Source organism: Pezoporus wallicus, unplaced genomic scaffold, assembly GCF_028554395.1.
Source record: "Pezoporus wallicus isolate ANWC-B61680 ecotype Strahan unplaced genomic scaffold, APGP_CSIRO_Pwel_v1 scaffold_6362, whole genome shotgun sequence".
Lineage (NCBI taxonomy): Eukaryota > Metazoa > Chordata > Aves > Psittaciformes > Psittacidae > Pezoporus > Pezoporus wallicus.
This window is the reverse complement of record NW_026637663.1, coordinates 394,613-416,767: the sequence shown is the minus strand read 5'-3', so window position 1 is coordinate 416,767 and position 22,155 is coordinate 394,613. Positions and strand designations below refer to the sequence as shown.

Below are 22,155 nucleotides of genomic sequence, written 5' to 3'. Positions count from 1 at the left end.
TATTTGAGTTGGTCATGAAGTGAGTAGTAATAAAACAGTTGCTGTGTGAGTTTGGCATTCTCTCTTGGTGCTCCTCCCACCTTCCTGCAGCCAATTTGGTGTGGTATTTACATAGCATCTCTGAAATGCATGGCTATCACATGCTACCAAGTTGTACCTTATTCTTGGCTAGTTTTATGATGCAATTTGGGATGAGATCATCGGACTCCTTTTCATTTGTAATTTAACAAGAGTTTCAGCAAAGGAATCAAAGGACATTGTGTTTGGAAGAAGGAGAGGCTGAAGTCCTATTCCCAGTTCCAAGGGTTGCTTTTTCACCTTTTTCACTTTCCCAGTTCTAAAATTATTTGGGATAAGAGCAGCCAAAGGACACTGAGCTAAACTGTTCTCTGTCTGTGGATTTTCTAAGTCTTTTGCAAGAAAGATTTGTATGTATCCTTTCTAGCAGACGCATACAGAAAGAATATAAGAAGTTGAGCAAGCCTGATATGGCAGTGTAGAGATTATCCCTAGACATCCCAAAGGATGCTGAGCTCCTGTCTGAAAATTTAATTCAGGTTTATGAAACATTTTGTAGAAAGTGCTGGAGAAAACTAGTACAAAATTAATGCTGACTATTTCAATGTTGACAAGAAATAAAGCATAAAAGCTGGATTTGCTGTGCAGCTAGAGAAGAGGGGATGCTAACTTTGGATGGAGAAGGCAGAAGTAAGTAATATGAAGAAGCAAGAATCTTAGTAAATTTTGGAAATTGTCCAGGCAGTGCCTGACATTGCGTGAAGCAGATGGAGTCCCTATCTGTGGGCAGTTTTGGAGCAGTGTGCTGTGCACCCAAGCAGGTATCCCTGGGGATGTGTGCTTCTCACTGATCACAGTCTGGCTCCTGGAGCCCCTCGGCTGACTGAGATGGTGCTGCTGCCTCCCAGTTAAGAAACACAGTGCTGTGCTCCATCAATGGGGAGGAGAGCTGGGCAGGATGTAAGAGGCCTTTGTGGAGCACATCTGTGGGCAGGAAGGGAGGATATGAACCTTTCCTTTTTCCTTATGCGTCAAAAGGTATCTTTCCAGAAGGGCTGTGATAATTGCTGTGTTTAGATTTCTTTTCCTTCATTCAAAGTCACAGCCACTGTGTTTTAACTGTAGCCTGCCAAGCTTAGCACTATTTGCACGCCTACCAAGCGTGGTGCTAGCCTGAAATGTTAAGGCTACTGGAATGATTTTGTTGGGAATATGTGTCTCCCTCCTTATTTTTTAATCTAGTGGGGTACTGATATTGGGTGCAATATGGAGGGATCAGACTTTTTTTAGAATAAAACAATTAGTTGTTCCTAACTGCTTTCTACCAACAGAATTAAACATCTGGTTTGCATGGAGCATATTAAGTGTACTCTTGTCATTTTGATGCAATAATCCAGTCATGAGGCTGGCAATAAGACTGGGAGCTGACAACTAAACCTCTGAAAGAATAAATAAGGATTTCTGACTATACAGCAAAGAGTATATAGTCTAAATACTGTCTATTTTAAAGCCACTGTTGTACCACTTTCAAAATCAGGTATACTTTCTGTAGTTACTTAACTGGCAGATGATAAAACATGATCATTTCAGGCATACATAGCAGTCTGATGTGCAAGCGCAGATGAGGGATCTAGCGCTCTCCTATAGTTTATACTAAGAGTGTCTGAGATAGAGCGACAGCCTGATTAGCAAAACAGCTGATGGGTTGGGTATGTGGGTCTCCATCCCACCCCATGCCAGAAGCTTTCTGGAATGGCCACTTGCACGTCTGTGTTCTGCTGGAGAGCAGCTGCCACCTCCTTTGCCTGATACGAGTGATGCAAAAAAAACCTGCCCTGAGGGACTCTGCAACAGACATAATAATTTAATTATTTAAATAAATTTAACTTAAATAATTCTAAAGAAAAATAAAGCTCAAGTAAGAGATGAGAATGAAAAGAAAGTATGCTTTAGAGACTTTCAAAAAGATACAGTGAGGCCAATGAGATAAAATTGTTCCAAGATGGATTATGGTAAATTAATGGGCTGGAGCCTGAAACTGGGTTGCAGTTGCAGTCAGAGGCTGTGATGTGAAACTGCATGTTTCAATTTGATGACTTCCACCAAGAGGGAAGAGGGAGAGAGCTGAAAGGAGATAAAATCACTGCCAATAGTGTGTTGCATTGTAATTGGCTTGTGTTAAGAGTTTTAGGGCTTCTGTAGGTCACCTGTAGGGGCTAGCTGGAATTTTTATTTCTCTCTTCCCTGCACCCTCTCTGCATACAATGGCTTGCTTATTTATTTCTCTGAAGCTTTGATGCTTTGATTTAGACTTGAAATACTGGGCAGGGTGGTGTTAGTAATGTTGAGAAACCACGTGTTTTGCTCACGCACACAGAGTTAATTGCTAGGCCTCTGAGCAGGAAGCCATTTCCCTCAGTTCAACTATCAGAAACCTGTGAAGTTTGGTGTCCATTACACTGTGGGGTACAATCTACTTCTCAAGGCAATGTGGTATCTCCCAGCCTTTTGCATGTAGTTTAAAATGGATATCAAAGTACTTGGGGTTGTTTGTGGTATAGATTTCTTGGATTAAATTGCCATTTATGTAGTTGCCAGCAGTTGTGATAGTCTGACTCTGATGGTGCGTGTCAGCTTTTCCAGTTTATTTTGATGAATATTTCAATTTTTCACTATAAATGCTTTGTTGACACTGTTGTGTTACTGTTCTGTGTCACTGATGAGATAATGCACACTAGTTCGGGACAGAAAGATTGTCATCTTTTGTCTTAATGAGTCAGATGTTTGTGTTTGAGGTTTGTGCCTTTCAAAGAGAAAGAGTTTGGCCTGGTGAAGGCAATCTCCCTGAACCCGCAGTAAAGAAAGGAGACAGATGAGCATCCCTACAGCCACCTTAAACTAGAGCTAGGATCCTGCTCTGAGAATTCCTCTAGAAGAAAGTCCCTCTCTCTTGAATATAGAAGAGTGCTTTCCAAGTTGGTTAATCCTGCCTGGTGTGTTGATGTGGGAAACTCTTCTTAACTACACACCCACATGTAGCTGATGGTGTGATAGGAGGATACACTCCCATGCACAATGCATCTGCCATAACTGGGCAAAAGTAGATTCACAGCATTCACATTGATCATTTCCAAATCCTGTGTAGACATTTGCAGAACATCCCCAGGGAGCTCTGATAGCTGCTCTGTGGAGGGACCTTCTGTCCACAGTGCACTGGAGTGTATGTTAGAGTAACTGTGAGTGGGTGCTCTTGTTGCATCTGTTTTCTGTAAAATGCCTTTAGGTTTTTTAACTGCAGGACGTTGGCATCATTAAAATAAAGGAACCCTATGATACCTAGGAGGGGAGCTGTTTGAGGGAAGGAGAGCAAGGAATATTTTAGTATGTCATAGTCATTGAATGTCTTGGGAAAACAGCATCTTGTAAATATCTGAAGGTGAACAGATACTGTAATTACAAGACCACAGAATGTGGTAGCTATTGTAAACTGCCATGGATTTGTTGTGATTATCATGTCAAATTGCTTCTTAAAGGAACTGCTCTTCGAGTCAAGTGATTTGGCAGTACTTTTTTTTTCCTTTTCTCCCCATCTTTTAAAATCACAGGCTCTGTGTCTCAGATAAATTAAAGTCAACTGGCTGAGGGAAGACTGCTACAGCCATGCATCATGCTCCTCTGATAAAAGCTGCTGCCTCCTCTAAAGAGGATGACATCATGACTCAGGAAGCAGCTCTTGGACCACCACAATTTATAAACTGGTTTCAGTTAGGTGCACTGAAGGCTGAAACGTGCAGATATTCAGGACCTGCTTCTGTAAGTAGTGTAGTCAACCTTACAGCGGAGCAAAGACCTCCATTGGCAGGGAGCGGCAAGTGGGAATGCTGCCCCTTGCACATATTTGGTCTTAATCATTGCTGCCTGAGTCAGAACAATGAGGGGCTTTTAGACTTTGTGCTGCAGTTGTTTGTTAGTTTTAAATATGCCTCTAATCTATTAAAAACTATATACACAAGACTGTGCACTAGAGGAGCCCAGAATATTTAAATCCTGCGATCAAAAGTGTGCCCTTGTTCAGATATTTTGAAAGTTGGTTGACATTACTGTTGTGACAGATCACTGGAACAGGTTACCCAGGGGGGGTTGTGGAGTCTCCTACATTGGAGATATACAAGGCCTGCGTGGACAAGTTCCTGTGTGATGTACTGTAGGTTACCCTGCTCTTGCAGGGGGGTTGGACTAGATGATCTTTTGAGGTCCCTTCCAATCCTTGGGATTCTGTGATTCTGTAAGTGGTTCAGCATGGATTTCAGAGGGTCACTGAGTAAATTACCTCTAACTAATTAAACCAGTTTTGAGTTATGCAAGCCCTCTCAGAGTACTGACAGACTTCACTGGCACGCCTTTATCCTTGTATTTCATTGGTTTACAGTTGCATACAATTTGAAGATCAATCAGTAGAGATTTTATACCTGGTTTGGGCCCTTCATTATTTCTCAGTACTAGTCAGTAATATGATGCGTTACACTGTGTGTGTCCTATATGTGCATCCTAAAGAAGAGTCAGGAAAAATGTGCACATATCTACATTATCAGTGGTTTCTTTACCACTTTTTCAACATAATTCTTGTTACTACCCGTGCCCCCCACCTCCTTTTCTCTGTTCTGTGTGTGCTTAGAAAAGTCTTGTCCCTTGCTTTGCATGCCAGTTCCTCAGAAAGGAAGTGTTTCTACTAGGCTTTTCTTTGTGGTGCTAGCCTACAAGTAACATAAGCTATCTTGGCTTTAAGGACAGAAGAGGAGCATTGGTGGGAATGTGGAAAGAAGATGAGGAGTGCTTTATGCCTTCTCCTGAAACTGTTTTTAGCCCTGTAGGCAAACGGTATCATTTGTTGCTTCAGCCTTTGAGGGCTACCAGTGCCCTGCAGTCTGTAGGAGTCTCCCAGACAGTTGCTCTCAGTAGACAGCAGCTTGAAATAGGAGCTTTTAAGGACACATATAACCATTTCAGAGCTTAGACATGAGCACCAAGTGTAAAGGATTTCCTTGGCACTAGTCCCAGCAGAGCTGGGAGCAAGGTGGTGGCCAGGCCTTAGGGTCATCCTCTGTCCCCAGCTCCTGCTGACCTCTCCAGTTTCCTCCATTAACTGGCCACTGTTCTTTAATGTGTGTGTGTGCGCGTGCATGGGCACTCAGCTGTTCCCCAAGAAGGGTACAGTTTCCACAGTTCCTCTGCAAGGACAGCTTTGCCTTTTAATGAGGCGATTGAGGATGGATCTCTCCTCAGGAAAACGAATGATGCAGTCCCGGTACTTGAACTAAAACCTTGATTTAACCGTGCGCCTTTTCCCTCCTCGGCCTCGTAGCGAGCGCTGCCGGCTCGTTTCCCAGCTGGCCTTTCCGTGGGGTGAAGAAAAGCCCGTTGGCTTTGCCGTCGGACCTCGCGGCAGGCAGGCGAGGCGCCTGAACCAGCGGAGACCCCCCAGCAACAGGCCGCCCCCCGCTGGGCCCGGCCCTCTGGTTTCGGGGTGGTGGAAGCGTCGGGGCCGGAACCCGGCCGGGGAGGCGCTGGGGCCGTTTGTTGCCGCCCCGGGGCGGCCACGTGCACCGGGCGAGTCCGCGGGCAGGAAGGGGGTGCGGGGCCGACCAGCCGGCAGCGGGGTAGGAGAGAGAGGAGGGGCTTTGCCGCCGTCCCGCCGCCGGGTGGGCGCCTCTGCCGCGCCTCAGTGGCACCGCCGGCCGGCCTGTCGCTGGCCGAAAGTTGGAGGAGTGGCGGCAGCGGTGGCGGGGCCGTGCCGGGGCGGGCCGGGGCTGGCATGGCGGGGCGGGGCCGGCCAGCAGCAGCGGGGAGCCGGCACTGAGCCGGCGGCCGGGCCGGGGCATGGAGGGGGAGCGGGCGGGCGGCCCCGCCGCCCCGGCGGAGAGCGGCACGTCTGAGGTGTTCGCCCAGCTGTGGGCTGACGTGATGGGCATCCTGGTGAGTGCGGGCGGGACGGGACAGGACGGAGCCTGGGGAAAAGTCGGGCTCGGGGGGAGCCCACCGTGAGCTGGGGTGGGCTGCGGGCACTGCTGTCCCCGCCGGAGGGGTCGTGGACGGCGTGGCCCCGGCACCTGCTGCAGAGGTTAACCGGTGGGAGGGCAGCCTCGCCGGGCGGGAACGTACGTCCCAGAACACCAACTCTATGGGTACAACTGAGAGTGGTGTCAGCGACCGGTTGCATCGCGGGTTGGGAGGAAAGGTTTCTCGGCTGTCATTACAGGCGAGGCGGAGATGCAGCGCAGAGCAGCGCCGGGGCTAGGGCCGTTCACCAGGACGGCCCGGACCCCTGAGCCCGTGTACGCGTCCCGGAGCGCACCGTATGGGCCGGCCCGTGGGCGCATTGTTCCTGGCGCTCCGGCGTGCTGCCGGGTTCAGTGAAGTTTTGGTGAAAGGCTGGTTTGTTGCTGCCTTTATATTCCACGCACGTGTTCCAGCGTCCCCGTGCCCGGGGGGTCGTAGAGGTCGGGGGTCCCCTGCACCCCGTGTGGCCGGGTCAGGACCGCCCGCCAGCCCAGCAGCGCTGCCCCGTGCCCTTAATGCACCCCCGGGTGCTGGTTGTGCTGCTCTTACTCCCCGTAGTGTTTTTTGGAAGCGAGTTGCCCGGTTACGGCTGGTGGAGTTTCTGCGCTGGCGATCATCTGAGGAGGGACTAATCCTCGTAATTCACTGGTTACAAACAAAGGAGATGGCCCCAGTTACAAGGGCTCAAGGAATTATGTTTAGTGGGCACGTAGCGTACCGACAGGACGGACTGGATAGCAAACAGTCAAAATGCAGGAAGAGTCAATTCTTTATTTCTACTTGCAGCCAGAGAATAATATTTACTTTAGGTGCAAGATGATAATTACTGCCGAGGACTGCCACTCAGCAAAAAAACAAACACTGATGTTATATATGTACTGGCAGCTTTCCAGTGATACAGGAATGTGGAAATCAACAGTGGAGTGCCTGTTTATTCATTTTAAAAGCAAATTAATAGGCTTGATGCGTATTAATTTTTGCTGAAGTACAACGTAATGCTATTAACTTTTTGTTGTTAACATTTAACCAACAGATTTTAAAGAGTATTATGAGAAAAAACCTTTTGGAAAGCTGCTAACAAAATGAATGGTAAACCCATAGGATCTAATTCAGAAGCATTATAGAACTGCACAGAGAATCTAATTAGCATTTTATGCTGCTTTTTTTTTTTCCACATAGACTTCATTGTTAATATTCAAAGTAAGATTAGAAAACCTGCCTCATTTCATTTCTTCATAGGAATTCTCCGTTGACTTGGCATTCAGTTTAGTAGCACCTGGATGCGTGCACTCTTTCACTGTTAATGATTTTAATCTAAGAATGCAAGCAGAGTCAGTTCTGCCAGTTTGTAGGGAGCACACAGTTGGTACTTCATGAACAGTCTCTTTCTCTGTTTTTCTGGCAAGTTTCAGTACTGCATTTAGTAAGAGCAAAATGCTATTGGATGCCTGGGAAGGAGTGTTTGAGGAGGCCAGACCAACAATCCTAGCATGCTGGAGTGCAGTGCAGAAAAATACCTGATTCTCACACAACTAATAGTTTCTCCTGGCTGTACAGGCTAGTTTCCTTCCTGGGAAAGCATAGCTATTTCATTATTTGTCTTCTAACAAAACTAAGACAAAATAATTTCTTTTAGAGTTGGTCTGCTTTATAGGAAGGAATCATCTGGTAACTGTGAAGTCAGTGGTTTATATTGGTTGCAAACATAATCCAGCACTGTTATCTTTTCTTACTGCAGTGTTTTGTGTTGCAACACAATTACAAATACAGAAGAATACCCTTGTGTTGGGTCCCAAATAATAACTGATCTGAGGGAAGACAAAAGCTCTTCTCTCTGCAAGCTGTCAGCTTTCTTCAGATTTAGGTTTTTAAAGAGTTTCTGGTCCCCGTGGGTACAAAACATGTCTTAATATGAACTGACTATAAACTTATTTATTGCTCTGTCCCTCTCTGAAGGCAAGAAAGAAGTAGATCAAGTGCCAAGCTGGATCCAGTGCCAGCTTGACTTTGTGGTACATACAGCTCTGTCCTTTTCAAACCTACACTGCAAAAGGAACACAGTAAACCAGATTTGTGGCTTCCACATGAAAGTCTGTGGGTGATTGGTCACGGTCCATGGTGCCACAGCAGTGGCCTGCATATCTGGCTTACTGTTTTGGCATTGTCAGTTAAGTGAGGGTATGGGTCTTAAATTCCTGGGATTTACAGTAATTCATGATCCAAAATGGTTTAGGGAACACAGAGGTAAACAGTGGATTTATTCACTGGGAACTGCTTTACGAACTAGGAGGTTGATGATGTGGAAGGCTAGGTTGGTCCTGCAACAGCTACCAAAGGAATGTGCTAGCGGAGGGGGAGAGGCAAGAGAGAAGAGACAGGATCTTAGGAGGGGAAAACCAGAAAGAAATAAAGAAAGGTGATCATCAAAAATTTGTTGATTGAAAGAGAGAAAATTGCATTCTTAAGCAATGATCATAGGATGATGCAGGTTAGAAAGGACCTCAGGTGACACCTAGCCTAACCCTGAGCTGAAGCAGGGAATGCTCTGAGGCCAGGTAAGGTTGCTTTGGGCTTTATCCAGTCGGGTCTTGAAAACCTCCAGGGACAGAAACTGCCCAACTTCTCTGTGCAGCCTGTTCCACCACTTCACTGTCCTTATACATTGAAAAAGGTGGTCTTCATAAAAATGATGAAATATCTGATTCTGTCTATCTCATACTGAGGAATTACAGCAGTGGGGAGGAGGAGGGAAGAGTGTTACCCATTGTCCCTGCCAGAAGCCTTGGTGGCTGTGGTGGTGTCTCTGTTAGGTTTAGAGGGAGAGGCTGTGAAAGTCAGCCAGCTGGTATTCAGTACTACAGTTACTTAAAATACAAACTGAGCCCCTCTCACTCAGTGGATAAATACATTTCATTGTTTGTGAACGTTTAGATAGGTTCCTTAAAATAGGACCTCATTAAGCAGGAACCTGTGATGGCAGATCCCAGGTCCGGAGGGGAAGCAAATATTTCTCAAGTGCTGCTTGTAAGCAGCATATTTTACAGACTTTGAAGTTGCATAATAACTTTCTCTCTGCTTGACAAATATTGAGTGTACTTGCAGCTGCATTGGGATTTTGCTGAAGTTAATGTAACTTTTCACATTTGCACTTACTCTAATGAAATATTCCATAGGTGCAGCTGTGGTATGAGCACCTCAGAGCTGTTTGCGCTGTTAATAGAGCTCACTAGATAACATAATTACACTTAAAAGCTTTTGCTCTGTCTGCAGCAAGCACATGATGGAATGTACTGGTTGATTATAATTTGCAGTGTCTCAAAGCGACCATGGATGGTAGAAGTGTATTAAGATTTCAGAGTGAGATTGTAGTAGATGGATCATGAGTAAGAATACAGAAAATTCTCTGAATCCCAAAATGGAACACCATAAAAAAGGAATATTTTTGGCATAGAGTCATGTATTGATGTGGAGATAGCAAACTCTTTTATGCTGAGAGTCTGAAGATTTCTCTGTGATCAGATCTGAGAACAAATTGTAATATTAAGTGAAAATAATGAACTTTATTCTTTTAAAGATGTGCTTTCAAAACATGGGCTGTTGACCTTAGTACAGGGAAGACACTGTAGTGTCTATCTTGTTTATAAGATGTTCTTTCTTCTCATATGGCATAGCTGGAACAGGTATCTGTGTCAAATCCTGACATTAATGAAATCACTAGCAGAACTCTGATCAGTTATAGAGCATGGATTTCCCTGAAGAAAATGTCTATTTCTGTGAGGAGCTTTTGTCTTCAATGGCCAAGATGAGAAAGATACAGAGGAAATTGCAAGAGATGCAGTGAAATTGGAAGTCTTTCCAGCTTTTTATTTCAAAGTCATAGCTAGTTTGTTTCAAACAGTTAAAAGAGGTGGAGAAAAGGGGAGTTCTTTATTTTTTTTTTTTTTGTAGTGTTTTGCAGTTATGCTAAGAGGAAACTAGTGCTTTCCCACCATCTCCTGTGAGCTAAAGGAAACGGTGTTTTGACAACAATAAAGCTCACTTGGGTTTATACTGGGTGCCCTACTATTTACATATATAATCTATCTTGCTTTCCATGTTTCAGTGACTATTTGAATTTCTTATCAAAGCAGTGAAGAAAAAAACCAAGAGAGAAGGATGCCAGCTGATAATACTACTGTAATAACATGTAATTACATACTGACTAACATACTTTGGATAGAGGAATTTGATACTGGGCCTGGATATCTGGAGAGATCGGGGAAGTAGATCCGTGACTGATAAAAGCAGTCGGAGGATTGCCGAGAGGAGTTGTGGCAGCTCCTACCAGCCGCAGATTTCTCCCAGGATTGCCCTTCCGTAAACCATCTTTAGCTCTCCATGACCTCCCATGGAAATCTCTCTACTCCATTGCTCTCCCAGTGTCTGATTCAGGTGACTCTGTTTCTCTGATGTCTGCTTGGCACTGAGAGGCCACTCCACCTGAAGCCGTTGGTGTTCAGCACAGCTCTGCAGAAAAGCGCAGGCAACCAAGTAGCTGTTCCAGGTAGAACTTGCTTTTGAAAATTCAATATACTCATTTTTTTCCAGTTTTTACTGAGATGTTGCAAAATAGCTGTGGCACTGTGTTGTTAGCTCAAAAAGCACTTTGAGACATTCTGATTCAAAACTTTTTTGTTCTGACTTCTGCTTTGGAGTACATTTTGAAAGCATATCCCACTTGCAACAATAAGGATAAACCCAGAAGGCCTGGCCTCTGCTTTTCCGACTGGCAGGTATTGTTTTTTTTTCTGTTTAAAAGGAAAGGAAATATTCCTTTCAAATAAAGAAATCAAACCAGAAAGTCACTGACTGTCAGTTGAGGTGTTGGATTCAGTTTTATATTTTAAACTTAACCTATTGCATCTGTTTTCCCTCTCATCTCCATGCAGCATTACGCGTAGCAATGCTAATAGAAAGACAGCTTGTAGAGATAACCTTTGGTCCAGGCTTTTTCTTGCATGTCAAGTCACATAAAACAGATGTCTCCATCAGACAGTTCAGTCCCTACAAGACCCTGCACAGTCAGGAATGATAAGAGGTTTTGGTTCTGGTGCCCTGAAATCAAACTCTGGGTTTCCCTGGTCTTTGAATTGCAGTTAAAAATAAGGAAGATTTGTATATGCCTGCTCTTTGTCTACTGTGAACTGTGGTTTACTAGATAATAACTATGAATTTAAGGTAAACTTGATTCTTGGTGATAAGATTTTATTTTCTGGCGAGTTGCTAGTTTGCTGTGAATATGGGCTCCATTATCAGCGTTTGGAAATACTCCTTTTCCTCATATTTATTCGCATTTTGTAAGTCAATCAAGTGCTCTGTCTTTTAAAAGCAGCGGATTATCAGATCACCAGAACTCGCCTGTAATGATGCCTCCTTCCTTTTGTAGATGTGAAAAAATGGCAGTCTCTAAACAGAAAGGAAATGTGAAAATTGGTGTGGAAAGTTAAAGTGTTGCATATGCAGGACAATGATAACTTAAAGGAGCTTTATTGTATGGAATGTGATGTATTACACATGCTGGTCACCATTTTCTATAGTCAGGTGAAAAACATTTTTAGCGTGTATCAGAGCGAATGATACTTTGCAAGACTGGGTAATGATGAACCTAACTTATTCTGATGCTGTCAAGAAATCAGTGTAAATTAGCGCTGATTGCACAAGATGCTGTGCAAATGGGAGCAGAGAGGGTAAGCTGTGTGAGCGAAGCAGAGGGACTGGGGTGCAATAGAGTAGGGTCACTGCTGGATGTGGCACAGGGTTGTGAGGAATGGACAAAACAGGCAGTGCCTGGGGTAAGGGAGTTTGGGTAAGAGGGGAGAAAGGTCTTCTCTTCCATACTCCTTATGAACTACTGCAGTGTTGGCCCTTGGCTCAGCTCCTTCAGGACTTCTTTTCTCTCTAGATGTGGCATGATGGAGGAGAGAATGCTGGTGCACCCAGTCCTGTTGCCTGTGCCTTCCCGGGTGTCCCTTCCTCGTTTGGAGTCTCTGGCTGTAGCTTTTACTTCATGGAGCAGCACAGGATTTCTCCTGTTCCATTTACCCTGTTGTCATGGTATTAATGATTGTAGAGCCCACATTGTGCTTGGATTTTAGGAGGTGCAGTGACACAGGATGAATAAGAATTACTTTGTTAATGACACAGCAAAGTGATTTGTCACAATACCTGTTTTAGCGTAAAGTGCTGCTAATAATTTTCCTCTTTGATTGCAATGACTAATGAACATTCTGCCATTATTGGTGATATGAGGGAGGAGGAAGGTGGTGGTTGTGACTGCAGAGATGCTGAGGTAACTTTGCCAGAGTTTGGAGTCCATGTTTTTCATGAGAATATTAAAATAAAGATGGAATTGGATTTAATATATGCAAGTCTGTAAAAATTAAGTTTCTGCTATGAAAGTGTATTCTCTGTTGAAGTATGTAGGTACACGTGTGATTAGAGAAATATGAATGGTTTTTATTTCTCACTATCATCAAGAGACTTAACTGTCCCATTGGCAGGACAGAAATACAGCACAGTTCCCTGAAACACATTTGAACCCAGGAGTTCACAATACGGATTTCCATTATGGAAAGTACTCTATAAATAAAAGGAGCTGCCACCACCACAGTGCACTCTCTGTGGTGTGGGTCAGGTGGGGGCATGTGGCTCTGCTTTGATCTTCTTGAGGTGAGGGGAATGCTTTTCCCGGCTTAGTGTAATAGCAGACTGCCATGTTTTGAAGCACTAAGTTATAATATACTATTTTTATTAGCACTTTGGTTAGTGTAATAAAATACTTGATGGCTTAAGTTTTAATGACACCTGGATAAGCATTTCTGAGCTACCTGCTAATTTTAGGGGCATGTTTCCTATGAGGAGGTTGAAACTGAGAGTGGAGATTGTATAACCTATTTGGAGAACAGCTTTAAGGAGGCTATAACTGGAAAACTAGATGGACAAGCTCAAGAATGTGATATAGCAAAGATTTATAAAGCACACTTCAAGGCTTTTTTTGGGGGGGAAGTTATACAATAAAATGGAGAGCTGGTTCCTTGTATCCATGTCATGATCCAACTGTGATGTGGTTGGAGTGCTGTAGCACAGGCCCTTGCTACAGGCCCGTTAGATTTTGCTGATTTGGCTTCCCTGTGGTCCTGCATGAACGCAGGGATATGCTATTCAGATCTGTTTACATGATCAGGCCTCCAGATGGAATAGATATGGATGTTCTTATGTGCATGAGTAAATGCACACATTGAAGCTTACAAGCATGGTAACATAATTATCAAGAATAGAAATACGTCATTTTCTGTTTATTATCGCTGTATTTAAGATGGTATACAGTGCTTTTTGGTCTTTGGTAACAGCATACTAAAGTTTTTATATTGCAGTGTTATCCACCTTTCCATATATGTGTGGGAGTGTGTGTATGTAAAGGAGATTAGGTAACTATTTAGTATAATAACATCAATACTTTGAAAGCTTTGCAGTGGTGAGAGTCAATAGATGGTAGTGAAAACACTGCCATGCTTGTTACAATGTTAAATAGAGAGTTACATGAGCAAGGTCTTGATGGCAAGATGCTCCTAACCCTTTCGCCTTGCAACTGAAGATGCTTTGTGCAGTGCTAACGGGCATGTGGAAACAAAGGATGAAGAAAAAGACAAAAGATAAAGGGTCTAACTTCTGCTCTGTTTACATAAAAACTTCATGAGCCTAAGGAATGGAAGTTTTTTTTTTATTGTTGAGCAGTGTGAGGCCTTGTAGGTTTTCAATAAAAAAGGAAAAAGCAACTTCTGTCATTCCTTCACAAATTCAGGCTAGTTGGGTGTCCTGGCCCTTTCAATGCCAGCACCAAGTTGACCCTACTGTAGAGCTTTCTCTCTGCTTGACTGTAACCACAGTCTAACTGGATGGAGAAAAAAATGGATTCGAGAGCACTTATCATAACAGCTCACTGCACCAAAATGGAACTGTTGGAAGGTTATTTTTAGTGAGTGCACATCCACAGCTGGAGCTTGTGTGAAAGGATGTTCCAGGTCTGATTGCATAGCATTACGTTGTACTTCAGCAACGTAAGGCTTTTCAGGTATTTTGCTTGCCAGAATAATATCATACTGGTCATAATACATACCTCTGAAAGTGATACATCATTGCTGTAGAATATGTGGGGTTTATGCACTTAGTGTTTAGGAGATGTATTTTGTCTTTGTTTATTATCTCTGTTTATCTGTATCTGTTACAGTTCTGAAACACTTTCATCCTCTGGATTTTGTGCTTGCAATCTTCCAGCAGCAGCTTCCTGAATATTCCAACTCAGCTGAAAGAATGAAATTTCTCACCTGAAATTTCTACTGCAATCCCAGGGATGGTGTGCAAATAGAGGATACTTATTTTCTACTGCTAAATTGAGGCTTATCTCTTTTCACCATCCCTGTTAGACTTATTTTATGTTGTTATCAATATCAGTGCATAGACTTAAATGTAGCCTTTGGTTATACAGAATAATTTTTACTACTTACGAGCTTTGGAGCTTTAAGTGGTTGGCCAGCTTAGTGCAATAGCTCTGAAAGCTGACAATAAGTATTTTGCATTTAAACTAAAATGTATACTTTGTAAGGGTGAAAATAAGAAAAATCCTATTTTATACATAAATGTATTTGTGTTTATACATAATATACACTGCAACTTGCAGGTTGTGATTTCCACTTCATTATTAGGCTTCTTTCCCCACCTTAGAATTCATAAATAACAATTGTAACACAGGAAAAGGTGGGGGCAGATTGCACTTTGTGTGTCAGTCGTGGTTCCTGTCTTCAAGTTTCTGTCTTCACATTTCCATCTTCAAGATGACTGCATGTTTACACTTCAAAAAAACTCACTGCTTCAGAGTGTGTTGTGGGAATATGTCATGTTTTGTACAACACTTGGGGAGAACAGGTCTCCATGTGCACCATTTTATCAGAGGACTAATAAAGATACTGTATTTCAAAACCGAAAACACTGGTAAGGCTAGGAAATTTCTAGTCAAACAAGCAATGAAAAGCTGGTGGTCAGCTGTCACATTGGGCATACCATGGAATACAGCAGTTGATGGGCAGTGGAGCAGGGGCGACAGTGCCTGTGGCACAAATCCATGTTGGCTGGTTTCTGACATGTTCTTTGTTGGATTTACATGGTGCTTTGTGTCAGACTGAGGACTAATTAGGCTCAGAAGAGGTATTTGGGTTTTCATGTATGTCTAGTGTATATAGATGAGTGGTTTTTTTTTCAGCACAGCAAACACAGTAGGGGATCACCACGACAGAACCTGTTGTGTTCCTTCTGGCCCTGAGGTCACTTGCTATTTGCCACAGATTTTGTTGGAAGAGCAGGCTGTGGGCCCCTTGAAAAATGTTGACACCAGAGGTAGCTTCAGGTACCACAGTGGAAAACTGGTGTGGCTGCAGTAGCAGACATCTCTTCTCCCACTGGAGGTGTTTCCTTAGGTCTGTCTGTTTTCATTTCACTGAGGAAAAAGGGCTGAGTAAAGGCAGATTTCCTGCTGGCAGGGCATGTTGTGAACCTTCATACATGGCAAATTCTTTGAACTTTTTTCTCTCTGTTTTTTCTCTCTGTTTTTACATACCATAGTTCTGTAAAGTTTCTCAAGGGTCATTTTCCTTGTAGAAGAAAATGCCATATTCCTGGTGTCTCTTCTTTATTACCCAAATTCATCTGTCAGTGTCAAGTTTATATGTGGAAGCTTCCACTTTGCTTGCTGCACATTGCAAATAAGAATTGGAAGATGCCTGTTTTTCATCGTATTTTATTTTGTGATGATGTGTCCAGCTCATTGTTCAGAGGGGTTTGGTGTGAGGGTCTGTACTATTTCTTGTGTTATCAGTGGAGGCTGCTCAGTTGTAGGTAGTGTAAAATGGTTGTTAGTCCTTAAAAAAAAAAAAAAAAAAAAAAAAATCTGCTTTCCACTTTAATTATGGCTACTTTTATTCTGTGCATTTTGCATTGAGATGTGAAATAGAGTCTAATCCTGTGATCCTGTGTTGCCCCTCTCTGCTGTGGTGGCTCGTTCTGCTGTGTACTGAATTGAAGGGATACTGGGATGTGTTGGCTCAGTGTTGTATATTGTTTCTTGTTCAGTCCAGATCCAGCAATATATTGTTTAGATTTTGTGTCTGGGAGCGAGTATATACGTGCAGATGGATAAACTTAGGTTTGTAAAACTGAAGCTTTGCATGAAGGTATCTAAACTCAGGAAGTTAAGAGAACATAAGGTCGTGGACTTCATCGGAATATTGACATGACAGTGAAGAGTAGCTTCATACGGCATATGGTGTGTGTTTATGCATAAATGAGAGAGGAAAGAGATGCTTCTGCATATCCTTCTTGCAGACCTACTCATAATGAATCTCACTGGGTTTGGTTGGTGTGAAGGCTGAGTTCCTAATTGCCGAAATTAAGAGAAAAGAAAGAAGTGGATGTTCTTAGTGTTGCTTTTTCTCTCTGAGAGAACAGTACATTCTTCAGGTAATCTTTGCCAAGTTACTTGTGGTTTTTAATCTTAATCTCAAATGTACTTAGAATACAAAAGACTGTACAAATTTTCATTTTCCATCTGCCAAACCTAATTACAACTACTGCAAAATGCTTACAGATACTTATTTTGAAAAGTGTCATGAAAAAGAGAGGGGAGTAAAATGGTTTGTTACCTCCTCACTGGCCCTTCTGCTGTTTTTAGGTAGATCTGTTGCAGTGTGTGTTTGAGCAGTTGAGAAAAAAAACAAAACAAATGATGTGGGTTTTATTCTTTTTCTTCAGACTCATGCCTCTCTTAGGAAAATACCTCTCATACAAAGAGGAAACGGAGGCTGACAAGGATGAAAGTGCAGTGACTCAGTATCCAGAACTGTATTTCTGTGGCTAGAAAAGTGAAAAGAGAGTCCCAGCTCAGCAAGGTAACTTGCAACTGCTAGGAAGAGGGATTTAAGAGGATCATGTGAAAGGAAGAATTGCTGCCTTCATGGCAGGAAATGGCTGGAGCACTGAGGCTTTGGCACTCAGGCACTGAGTGCACTCAGGCACTTCAGCACTCAGGCTGGCTTTGGGGAGGCCCAGAGGAGGTGACTGAATGGTGTGGATGGGCAGGGAGCACATAGGAAGTAAATAATAGAGATTTAAACCTGGTTCAGAAATGACAGGGCTCACTGCAGGTGCTGAGTAGGGATATGGGAGAGCAAAGTAAGCTTTCATGTCTAGTTGGTTGCCCCTTGTTTTGGTTTTGCTTAAAGACAAATACAGACAATAGGTGGGTAATCTTTGAGTGTATGAGTCATATAAAATGATGCCATTCAGGTACTGCCAGCAGATGCTTCAAATAGGTAGTTTGAAGCAGAGAGCTGGTTAGCTAACACAGGCTGAGAGCACAATTTGCTATTTTGCTAGAGACAGTCTGATGCCCTGACTCCTCGTTCACATGTAACTTGTTCTGAACCAGCCTTTGCATTTCAGGTTGTACCTTTAAAGCTTTGAAGAGATCACCACATCTAAAAACATACGATTCTCCTTTCTTCTTGAGAAAGTCGTACAGCAAAATCTTTGTTTCCCTTCAAGTCCTGGTTCCTTATGAGTGAGGCAGCGTATTTACTATGATTTGAAACTGAGAATGGTGCATAATGTGAAAAGTGGTGTAATATCTTCCTTTTGCTGGGAGAACTCTGCTGGTTTTGTGGTGCCTCAGATGCCTTCTGTACTTAGGTTGTCCTGGTGCTCTTGCTGGGTTTGTGGTTCAGTGTTCCCCAAGACTGCAGTCTCTTCGTATCAGAAGGAGAGGCTATGAGGAAGTGTCTTCCTTCTGACACTTTCTTCTTATGTTAGAGTTGTTTTTACAGGTAGGTGAGATGTTTTTCTTTGGCATGACAACTCTCCTGACAAATGGCTAGTTAGCAAGATGTTCTTTTGATGTTGCTATGCATAGAGCACTTGGCTCACCCTCAAAGTCCAAGTGTTTTATCTACAGTTGTCTTTCAATGTGTGATTCAGGGCCTTGGATCAGTCAGAACCAGCTACTGAGTTTTGTAGAGATTTTTGTGACCTTTGTTGACACTGGGGTTCTGCCAGCTTCTGCTTTTTATGACCTCTTTAGTCATGTGGGGCTCTTCAAATTGTTTTACACTTCAGTTAGAGGTGCATCTCTGTTATGGCAATACTTGATCAATGCATTCAAGTCTCCAGTGAAAGCAACATACAATCATAAAATATCCTAAGTTGTAAGGGACCCATAAGGATCATTGAGTCCAGCTCCTCACAGAACTACCTAAAACTAAACCATGTGACTAAAAGTGTCATCCAGATGCTCCTTGAACTCTGATGGGTTTGGTGTTGTGACCGCTTCCCTGGGGAGCCTGCTCCAATGACTGACCACCCTATCAGTGAAGAATGTTTTCCTAGTATCCAATCTGAACTTCCCCTGACGCAGCTTCATTCCATGTCCTTGTGTTTGTTTTCAGTGGGCAGAGCCACTGAACTGACAGCACCCACAGGCTTAAGCAATTCCTTGAAACAAGCACGTAGCATCCTGCTTATTGATGAGCTCCTGTAGGTAATAAAGTGCATGTTGCCCCTTTAAAGACATACCTTGAAACACCTGGGAGATACGGCAACCTCACAGTTACTGAAGCCTGGACTCTGTAGGATTTGCTCTGAAGGTAGGCAGAAATACTTCTCTTTTATTTGGGTAAGTGACCTATTTAGCCTAATTAGGAAGTGCTTTGGCAATGATGAAGCAATATGAGCACACAGGAATGCAGAAAGCCCATCTTCACTGTACACAGATAAAGGGAAATGAGCAAATAAAATATGAGATCCCAGAGCAGAAAGGATTGTAAGTTGGCAAGAGAGAGAGAGCTCTTATTGCAAGGTTGATATCCCTAATTGATATAAACATGAAGCCCTGTGCAATCTGTGGTAGTTAAAAGATACGCATCTAAATAATATTTAAGTAGATTCTTGCACTTTTAAGACCCACTGGAGTGTAATTGTATTCAACTTAATTAAATGAACCAAACCCCCTTGATAACTGTGCATTACTGCTCCTAAATAAAACACTCTCCAAAGAGACTTCAGGATGTTTAGTTAAAGTGATAAAAAACCTGAGCCCAGTGCCATGAAGTTTTGCATGAGTCGCTTTATATTTAGTTCATCTATATGCTACCTGCAGTGGTGGGAGAGTGCATGTTAACAGTACTGTACCTCTGCTAGAGTCAAAAGCTGATGCTTCACTGAAGTACTGCAGGGCAGAATCAGTCTTTCTGGTTTTATATTACCTGTATGAATGTAGGGTGTCTATTTAAGCTAGTTTATTAATGCCACCAAAGAACAGGAGTCCCTCTGCGCCTGTGCCAGCGCTGAACACCCGGTCCCTGCAGAAGCCAAGGTTTGCAGAGCAGGAGTATGTGCAGGCAGGATGGGCAGCATCAGTGAGGGGGGCCTGGGTGCAGCTGGCTAACGGGAGCTATGGGAAACCATTTCTGCTGCTGCTAACATTACATGGGGAAACATGGATCGCTGCCATGCTCAATTGTGGTTGTTTCCTTTCCTGGTAAAAGAGGGCCTGTCAGGAAGCAGTAGGAGTGAAGGCAAGGTTAGTCTCTGGGTACAGAAGTGCTGGGTGTATCCTCCAGGCTGCAAGCTGATGAATTCCTAGCAGGAAGAAGTAAAAGAGCAGTAGTTTGAGATAGCAGTTTAAACATTGACATCCTGGTTTGCCACAGATGACAGGTAGGCTGCCCTCTGTGCTTGCAGCAATAAATCAAGGGCCAAGTCTTTGGGGTGCACAGTACCCTGTACCATTGGGCTGAGCAGCCAGGGTAACTGATTTCTGTACCTACTCCCCAAAGAGAGGAGAGACCTTGTCGTGCCTTGATGTGCAGAACATTATTTTTTCACACTTTGTAGAACTGGATTTTGGGGTGAAGGGAGATACTTCAAGATTCTCTTTCCCCCTTTCCAAAATCTTCACGTGGATAGCATGAGAGTGCTGGTCTCTTGGAAGGAAGCCTCTTGGTTGGCACATGGAGGAATAAGCAATGGTACTTACTGTCACACCCTGCTTCATAATGGCATAGCAGCATTTCTTAATGTTGGGTTGCTCATTTCTGAGCTGGGTGCTGCATGAATAAAGGTGAGGTGCTCCCTGTAGCCCTTGCCGTGTAAGTGCAGATGAGGCAATTGGCATGTCCAGCCAGAAGAAACCTGGGGCAACTGCATCCCCACCAGGCTTTGCTGGGCACTGCCTTCCCTGTGGAGCAGGAGAGGCTGCTGAGATGGTGAGAAATTAGGGAAGGCATGGAGGGCTCTCTTCTTTTATTGCTGCATCCCAGAAGCTAGTACTGTTGGGTTTCAGTGGGCTGGGGAATGTTGGAGTCCTTAGGGAGGGCCAAGCAGAAGACCTTTCCCGAATCTTGGACCTAGCTCTTGAAAAGCTCTACCAAGAGAAGTAGAAATAAAGGTGTGTGGCGTGCACAATGGAACACTGAAGAAGCAAGGGAAATGGGCAGAGAGAACAGAGGAAGAAGGATAAGAAGGTTTTTTTTGAGTGAACTTTTCTGGGCAAGATATGACCTGCTCGTGCCAAACTGTCCTGGTGAGAAGCATAGCAGTTTAAGGTAAAGATGGTTATTCTCTACTGACACTAGGAAAAATTATGTGGGTAGAGAGGAAAAAAGGTCAGAGTAGGTACTTGTCACTGTCACTGGGGGTTTTGTACAGCACCTAGCACAAGACAGAATGAAATACCATTTCTGCCACAAAGCAATTACAGATGGCAAGAGCTTCATAGTGTCAGGGCAAAAAAAGAAAAACAACCATTTTGTAAGCCAAAACAAATCTAGTGCATTTTATTTGGAGAAACTACTTAAGGTCCCAGAAACTGGATAAAGGCTTAATTTACTAAACAAGCAGTTGTTTTGCTATGGATAATGTGGTGACAATTACATTCAGTATTAGCATGTCCCTTATGCATATACCTCTTAGCAATCCATGTATATTGTGTTTCAAGCAAGAATTAACTTGAGCGGTCAATATGTAGGGTATTGGGTGCTATAAAGGTTTTACTGCTGTGTTGATGCAACAGATTCAAATCCGAAGTTTGGTAAGTCCTTTCCATAATGTTTTGTAATGTTAAGATACTTCATTTACAGGATAAAAAGATTAGGTTAGAATAAAATCCCATATAGGAGTAGAATATTAGTGTACCAATAGATGGTATTAATATTCTGAATGTCATTCATATGTGGAGGTTGACTTACAGGCAGAGTTGCAAAACCTGTAGAATAATAGTTGCCTATTCCTAAATAAAATCACCCTTTGAATGCTTCTCAGCATACTCCTAAGAGTATGTTCATAGTGAAACCCTTATTTTTATAGTAGTTTCTCACTTTTGTTCTCCCCCCCCAGTTGAAATGAAGCCAGAATTTCATACAGCAGAATCCTTGTTGGATAGGATCTGAGAGTGTTTATGGCTCATTCACTTAGATGACTGCATTTTATTGTTTTATTGTGTTTTACCAACATGCCTGTCTGTAAGGGAAGGCCTCTTAGTGATTACTGGCATAAAGCAGAAATCAGTTTTAACTATGCTTGGACATAAACATAACCAAAGTTTGTTTTCTCTGAATCTACCATGCAACTTTAACACCTTAGGGAATACTAGGCTTGCTGAGTTTATGCAATGGCTCTGAGATGCTGTTCTCAGTTTTTGTCTTTAAATATCCAATTTTTGTGGGTTTTTGTTTGTTGATTTTTTTTGTTTATTGTTTTGTGGGGTTGTTTATTCATTTTCTTTACATGTTTCGTGTTAGTTTGATGTTTGGTTTGGGTTTTTTTGTTACAGATTTGTTCTTGTCATGCTGTGTTACTACTAAATATAAAGAAAAGACACAAATTTTATTGAGATCTCCTTCACTATTGCAGCTGATCTGGCAAGCACACTGAAATAAAAGATTTATTTCATCATCTGCTTAAGATTTTTGGCTTTTGGGTATCTATTTCATTAGACTAACT

The 22,155-nt window shown here is 43.0% G+C and overlaps 1 protein-coding gene across 4 annotated transcripts in view; it reads left to right on the top strand.

Annotated features, from left to right (window-relative positions):
• LOC130597904 (SAM and SH3 domain-containing protein 1-like) overlaps nucleotides 1–22,155 on the top strand; it is a 535,467-nt gene that overhangs the window by 408,972 nt on the left and 104,340 nt on the right. The window contains exon 1 of one of the 4 annotated variants that reach the window (XM_057406829.1): nucleotides 5,834–5,991. The exons of the other annotated variants lie outside the window; for them this stretch is intronic. Within the exon in view, the coding sequence (XP_057262812.1) occupies nucleotides 5,896–5,991 (96 nt within the window). The 5' untranslated portion in view covers nucleotides 5,834–5,895. Of the gene's footprint in view, nucleotides 1–5,833; nucleotides 5,992–22,155 lie in introns of those variants that run through there. 4 annotated transcript variants of the gene reach the window in all.